Genomic DNA, 7,645 nt, shown 5'->3' with positions numbered 1-7,645 from the left:
TGTATAGGATCATTCAGTGTCTGTTCCTTTAAAGCGCCCAGGATAGAGCGCCCACTCTGCTAAGTGGCAAGAAAGAGGACAATTACAGCACTCACCACCAGCAATGAGGTCAATCTCCATTTGATATGGACTGTTACCCTTGGAAGCCTTTCCACCTCTAAGGCGGTGACCGGTAAATATACAAACAAACCGAACTGTGCTACAATAACCAACACCTCTTTAAAAACAGTGGACATTATCCTGGGCGCTTTAAAGGAACAGACACTGAATGATCCTATACAATGCTAGGATGAACTGAATGTGATGTGTTTTATGCATTAATACTAATTTTTACTCAATTTTATCACAGAGGAGAATAATTGTTTTATATTTATGTTTATTATTTAAATAAATTATCAAAATAGTATATCAATCCGATCACTCCTTCATTATTAGCGCTGCCCATCCACCTTCTCATTCTGCGGCTGGGTTGCCGCTGCCTAAATCAGTTAAGGGCCATTCCACAAGGAAGGTGGGCTCTTCTTGGGCGGCTGCCCGAGGGGTCTTGGCATTACAGCTTTGCCGAGCGGCTACTTGGTCAGGTTCAAACACCTTTGCAAAGTTCTACAAGTTTTGATACCCTGGCTGAGGAGGACCTTGTGTTTTCTCATTCGGTGCTGCAGAGTCATCCGCACTCTCCAGCCCGTTTGGGAGCTTTGGTATAATCCCCATGGTCCTTACGGAGTCCCCAGCATCCACTAGGATGTTAGAGAAAATAAGATTTTACTTACCGGTAAATCTATGTCTCGTAGTCCGTAGTGAATGCTGGGCGCCCGTCCCAAGTGCGGACTTCTTCTGCAATGCTTGTATATATTGCTTAAATAAGGGTTATGTTATAGTTGCATCAGGGTTTATCTGATGCTCTATAATTGTTCTTACTGTTAACTGGGTAAAGTTATCACAAGTTATACGGTGTGATTGGTGTGGCTGGTATGAGTCTTACCCTGGATTCCCTAAATTCTTTCCTTGTACTGTCAGCTCTTCCGGGCACAGTTTTGCTAACTGAGGTCATAGAGGGAAGAGTCAGAGCACACCAGAATCTAAATTCTTTCTTAAAGTGCCCATGTCTCCTGCTGAGCCCGTCTATTCCCCATGGTCCTTACGGAGTCCCCCGCATCCACTACGGACTACGAGAAATAGATTTTCCGGTAAGTAAATTCTTTTTTTTTTTTTTTTATTAAATATATTGCGGTTATCCAAACACCTAATCGTGCTATTTAACCTCACTCACTGTTTTGAAAGATAGGTTTGTCTCACGATGTATCTACGTGTGCAATGTCCAAAACAGTATTTGTAAATTTGTTTTTATTGAAAACCCTAGGTATCTTTATTGATTAATGTGTACACTGGTATGAGGTCAGCTTTGATTTGTTAGTCCACAATTGTTCTGTACCGCTCACCTATGTAGTATGCTGTTTTTTTATTTTTATTTGTTTTAATACATTATAGGCATAATGTCTGGTGAATGCTCATCTGTTCAAAATGAAGAAGAAAGTGTTGGCATGTTTCATCAGCTTGATACCTCGGATAAACCTCAGACGCTCAAAAAGAAAAAAACAAAGAGAAATTCTGAGGAGCGTCTGCGCTCCCACAAATTCACCACTGAAGAAAATGAGACCCTCATCGATGGAGTATTGAGAAATTATGATAAATTATTTGGACGACCTGGAGGCCTAAATTATTCCGTCGAGTGTAAGGAGGCAATTTGGCGTGACATAGCAAAAAATGTTAGCTCCCTTGGCACCTGTATACGCACGGCGATTGTGTGTCGCAAGAGATACCACGATTGCAAAAGTACAGTTAAAAAGAAAATGGCTGAGGAGAAAAACTATGTAAGTGGTACTGGTGGTGGACCTGCCAAAATTTTTGACTACCTACATTGGGAGCAAAGACTACAGGGAATCATTAAATTAGCCTCTGTAGTTGGAGTTCCAGGTGGATTGGACACGGGGAAGAATACAACAATATCTGGTGAGTTGTTGGTTTTTATTCTTTTTTTTTTTTTTTTTTTTTATATGTAATTGGGATTTACATTAAAAGCAGGTGGTGTTAAAATTACCTGGCTTTGCTGACAATCGTAACACAGTGGTCTGAATGCGTATTTACAATTATTTTTGAGTGCACCAATGTGTTTTGGCCCAGGTATTTAGCAGGTATTTTTGGATGCATATCCATTTGTCTGTTATTTTATTATGTCTATTTTTGGTGGTCTGTATTTTGCCCATGTGTTAGTATTTTTTTTATTTGCAATATTTTTTTTCTGGAAAATTCATGCATATATGGGTACTCCAGCCCTATAGAATGTTGTTTTGGGTTATACTAGTGTGTGTGTATATAGATGTGATTTCACTGTCTCTATTTGTTGTGCCTGCCTGGTGTTTTTATGTAACTTTGTGTTCAATTCTAACTTTAGGAGGATAATCCTTAATAAACCCTTCTCTGACACTAAATGCATCTATGTCATCATTGGATGACAACAGTATTTAGGTTAGTATGCTAGTTTTGAGATTGTGTTAATTTAAGCGTCTGATTTGTTCTTGGTTTTCTCAATTGACACAGATCAAATCCAGATGGCCTATAGTAAAGAAGGCAATGGTGGTATCTCCAAAAAAACAAAAAACAAAGAAAAAGGTTAGTATCGTAACTTTATGTTTTCATTTTTCACTATCTATTAATCTTCCATGTTTGGTGTAGGAAGGGTATGGGTCATTAGGTTGACAACACTTTGGTAGACATGAGTGTCAACCTAAGTGCTGAGGACAGCTCTGCAAACTATCCATGGTTTAGACGGACTTTGCTGGGCTAATGGCAAATACATTAGTTGCCCTGCACTGTGGTGGAGGGTGCAATGGTCACTTGTTTACCACGTTAACATACTTTTTTTTTTTACTTATCCAAGTGCTGTGATATGCAATTGTATTTACGTCCTTTTTTTTACCCCCCTCTGTGTTTATTTGGTATGTGTGTTATATTCTGGTATGACCCAAGGTACCTATAGATGTGTAGGGTGGACAGTTTAGCATGGCAGGGTAACAGTGCAAATGCAGCATGAATGTTTTTTTTTTTTATCTTTAGATGGTATGTTTGTAGCTGTATTATACTAAGTTTGTGGCCATTAACAGTCATGTCTGCTTTGGATCCCATCAATATTGGCACAGATGTTGTAGAAGCTCTTTGTGAAAGTTACATACCGTATATACTTGAGTATAAGTCGACTCGAATATAAACCGAGGGTGGGAAATGCAGCTCTAGCCGTACACAGCCCTCATACCAGATATGCCCCCACAGTGCCAGATATGCCCCCACGGTCCTAGATATGCCCTCATACTGCAAGATCTGACCCCTCAGTGCCACATATGTCCCCCCCCCCTCAAGTGCCAAATATGCTCCTCCAGTGCCAGGTACAAATTACCCTCCCGTGCTCCCCCACTGTTTTGTGAAGGAGGGACACGGAGGGCACAGCGCGCACCTCTTCTGTGACTCCTTATGCCGCATGTGCCATTTTTATTTTTAACCGGCAAAAATCTTCATTGACTTAAAACATTTTAATTAATAATTACCACATTTTAATTTTTCTTTTTCTCTATTTTTGTAGCTTCCAACTGTCAAGGGTCATCTAAAAACTGTTTACCAGGTAAACTATGAACACTGAAGGTCGGTTAAATTATTAATAGTTAATTTTTGGAAACTTTAATTAATTTATTTTTCTTATTTGGGGTAATAATCTGAACCCAAGAAGTTAGGGTTTTTTGTTTTTTTTAAAGTGGCAGGCTCAAGGATAATGTTTTTTGTTTTTGCATTAAGGAATATTTATTTTCAGTTTGATTAAGATAGTGGCTTAGTTAAGGTTTGTATTAGGTTTTGAAACTCTACTGAGCTAGTTTGTCTGTGCATGGTCAACTGGAGCCGGGGTTGATGAGTATATGCTCACTTCAAGACTCTTTTTCTCATCGTTATGATCAGAATCTTTTTAGTGTAAACAATTAGTTTGATTTAACTTTGTTTGTCTTTTGATAGGCAAAACACTAACAATACTGTCCCCATTAATAAATGAACATTAAATCAAAGTGGTGATGTTCTACTTTTTTACTTAAAGGCTCCTACCCCTCTATGATAGTCCACTTGTTTTTTTGCTTTTGCCATTTTAAGTCTCATTTACCCTCAGTGAGTCCTCTGCATATATACTTTTGACATGGCCTATAGGAAACCTTGTTTGTCAGCAGATTCTCTTTGTATTTAAAATATCACCAACTGCATCTGTAACCTCCGGAAACTGGAACTTACACTTTGCTCAATACTCATGTTCTTGCTAATATGGGCAATGCTTCTTAGAAAGCTATTTTGACTCACATTTCATGTATTTTTTTTTTTTTTACAATTATCCTCTTTTTAGAAGTGCAACAAGCAACCAAAGTAAATCCTCCACAAATGACTATGGATTTAATTGAGCTACAGACTTCCATTCCGACACTTGAGACAGTTCCAGGTGACTTTTTTTTTTGTTTAATTCTGGGACAGGCTTTTGTGCGTTAAAACATGTTCTTGTCTTCTGCTTGAAATTAGAATGTAGGCCACCATGTCAAATGGTCGACTCTGCAGAACATGGATGGGTTTGTCTTGCATATGCCTAAATCATATATTATCTTTGATTTTAGAATACTGTATAATTGTGCAACTTCAACAGACTTAATTAGCCTGGCTCAATAAAACCCATCCCTATGCAAAAACCTATGGCGTCTGGACAACCTATCTTATCAAACACATGCGTGCACGGTTTTTATTTTCTCCCGCATTTGAATTTGAGTAATTGTTTCATTGTTAGCAAGTAAATAATGCATAAATATGTAATGATCAAGGAAAGTACACATTACAGGTGTTTTCATTGTAAATAATTGTATGTTACTATTTTTTTTACACTTGTAGATTTCTGCAACTTATGCATAATTGTTTTCTAGGTTTGTTTTTACGATGTTGGGTGGTTATGTTGTTGTTTTTTTACTTGGGTCTAACCTTTTTTTATTGTTTTAGCAACCAATTCCTCAGAGATTGTCATTTTGGGAGACGAGCCGTTGGAAAGGGAATACTGTACCCTTGAAAATGTTATGAATATGGAAGAAGGAGCATACTCTGATTGTTTTTATGTATCTGAAAATAGTCCCATTTCAGAACCATTTAATGAGAATGCCGAGCAGTCCAACCAATCAACCATTTTTGGAGGGGAAACAAGCAAAGAGCATGGGCAAATTAATAATCCAACACACATTGACTTGGCAAGCAACCCTCTATTTCAGCATATGAACAATATGTTTTTAACTTCCATGTCTGATTTTAAAGAAGTCTTACATGGTGAAATTGGGCATATGGTGGAAGGTTTGGACAATATTAAGAGTACACTCTGCACATTGATAGGGATCCAAGAGCAAAATGCACTCCAAATTAACACGAGTTTAAGTTCGATAGCCAATTCTTTGAAGAAACTCCTGGAGTTAAAAATTAAAGAACCTGAAGAGGGGTTTTACCAAGAAAATTCTATTGCTACTGGTTCCAGCAAGCCGGCCCTCCTAAAGAAGAGAAAAAGGCTTACACAAAACTTATCAGAAGAGGATCATGAACAAGCATGTAATTCCCCAGAGGAACATGCCCCAAGGGCCAAAAATCGGAAAAAATTTCTCAAACTAAGACAGCGTAGACTTTTTCTCTAAAATTTCATAATTGATTGAGGAGATTCCCTCACGTAGTTAATTGTGGAAACGGTTAATAGGTACACAGTCACTAGGTTGACTGCTATTGGTCAACATGCACCAGGTAGACATGGTCAGAATGTCGACATCTACTTGGTCGACATGAGTTATTCCCCTTTTGCAACAGCTTGCAAGATAATGTTGCTTGTAACAAAATACAGGGTGTTCAGGTGAAATCCATGTTCCATTTAGGGATTACGTCAACGTGTTAGGGGCAGTTTTTGAAAAGTTGATATAGTGTGAACCAGTCCCTGTAATGTTGTTTTTTTTTTGCAACAATCAAACCTTATCAACTGTTACAAAAGTAATTGGATAAATGTTCAATTGTTAAAATTGTGTTTCTGTTTTATTTCATCACAGTACATTATTTTAGGTATATTTTAGGCATGTGTCTTTTGTGTATTTACTGAGTCCATGTAAACACAGTTATACTTAATTTATTTGTGCTAATTATTTGCTGAATCTCCCACACAGTACATTAATGGTTGTGTGTGCTTACTGTAGAAAAGTGTGTTGGTTGTCACAAATATTTGGAGCTGGTGTGAGTGTGTTAGATTTTATTAATTTATAAAGAATTTTTATAGATTTGTAAGACAGTGTGCTGGAAGTTGGGGAGGTTTGACCACATCAAAATCTGTAAAAATCATTAACTTTCTGTGTACATGTGCTGTATTTCAAATAAAGTGCATGCTTGTTAATAATCTTGATAAATGTTTGTAATTGTAGTTTCTGATAGCCGTTAAAATCTACATGTGCTTGACTAATTGTTAAAATGCTAAGGCTCCCTTATGGGACACGCTTTGAAGTTAGATACAGGTTGAGTATCCCTTATCCAAAATGCTTGGGACCAGAAGTATTTTGAATATTTAATTTTTCTGTATTTTGGAATAATTGCATACCATAATGATATATCATTGTGATGGGATCTAAGTCTAAGCACAGAATGCATTTGTGTTTCATATACACCTTATACACACAGCCTGCAGGTCATTTTAGGCAATATTTTTAATAACTTTTTGCATTAAACAAAGTTTGTTTACATAAAAATCATTTATGTTTTATATATACCTTATACACATAGCCTGAGGGTCTTATAATAAAATATTTTTAATATTGTTGTGTATTAAACAAAGTTTGTGTACATTTTCCCATCAGAAAACAAAGGTTTTACTATCTTAATAAAAAAACAACCCGTATTTCAATATTCCCTATTTCGCAATATTTGGGTATGGGATACTCAACCTGTACTTCCAGTTGACTACAAATAAAATCACACAACAAGGACTATTTATTGGTGTTTTCAAAAAGAAGGCCTTTGGGTTTGTTTTAAACAATTTTCCATGACCATGAGTATAAATCAGTCACCTGCCTCCTTCATGGATCTATGGTCGAAAAATGGGGCCCGCCCTTGAATTTAAAATGTTGTGCGGATGTTGGTTTGTTTGTCACCATGGATACACTAAGCATTAGTGCCATTTCCTGCAATGGTTACTGTGGTGATAATTGTCATCTAAAGCATTGGTTTCCAACCTTGGTCCTCGATTTGCCCCAACAGATCATGTTTTCCAGGTCTCCTCACGAGATTCCAACAGAAATAATTTGTTCCTCCTGGGGTTTTTTAAAAATGTGTGAGTAATGCATACACCTGTTCAACTGCTAGGTGGCATGAAACACATGAACTGTTGTGGCTAGTTGAGGACCGAAGTTGACTCCCATTGCTATACAGGTTATAGAAGTTATGCCGACAAAGCACTAATTTCCATAAATGTTATGTATGTTGTGCAATATAATATTGTCTATTTATAGCATTCAGTTATGACCATCCCACAATTTTTCTGCTTACTTCAGACAGAACTATGAAATGC

The 7,645-nt window shown here is 37.2% G+C and overlaps 1 protein-coding gene across 1 annotated transcript; it reads left to right on the top strand.

The window, feature by feature from the left end:
• The first annotated feature begins 1,493 nt into the window (after window positions 1-1,493).
• LOC135056077 (uncharacterized) lies at window positions 1,494-6,059 on the top strand. The gene is made up of 5 exons (XM_063960855.1): window positions 1,494-2,010; window positions 2,599-2,670; window positions 3,635-3,673; window positions 4,433-4,525; window positions 5,068-6,059. The coding sequence occupies exons 1-5, from the start codon at window positions 1,494-1,496 to the stop codon at window positions 5,739-5,741; spliced, it is 1,395 nt and encodes a 464-aa protein (XP_063816925.1). The 3' UTR covers window positions 5,742-6,059.
• The last annotated feature ends 1,586 nt before the right edge of the window (window positions 6,060-7,645 follow it).

The sequence above is a fragment of the Pseudophryne corroboree genome, chromosome 1 (assembly GCF_028390025.1).
Source record: "Pseudophryne corroboree isolate aPseCor3 chromosome 1, aPseCor3.hap2, whole genome shotgun sequence".
NCBI classification, from domain to species: domain Eukaryota; kingdom Metazoa; phylum Chordata; class Amphibia; order Anura; family Myobatrachidae; genus Pseudophryne; species Pseudophryne corroboree.
This window is presented reverse-complemented; position numbering and strand designations above follow the sequence as displayed.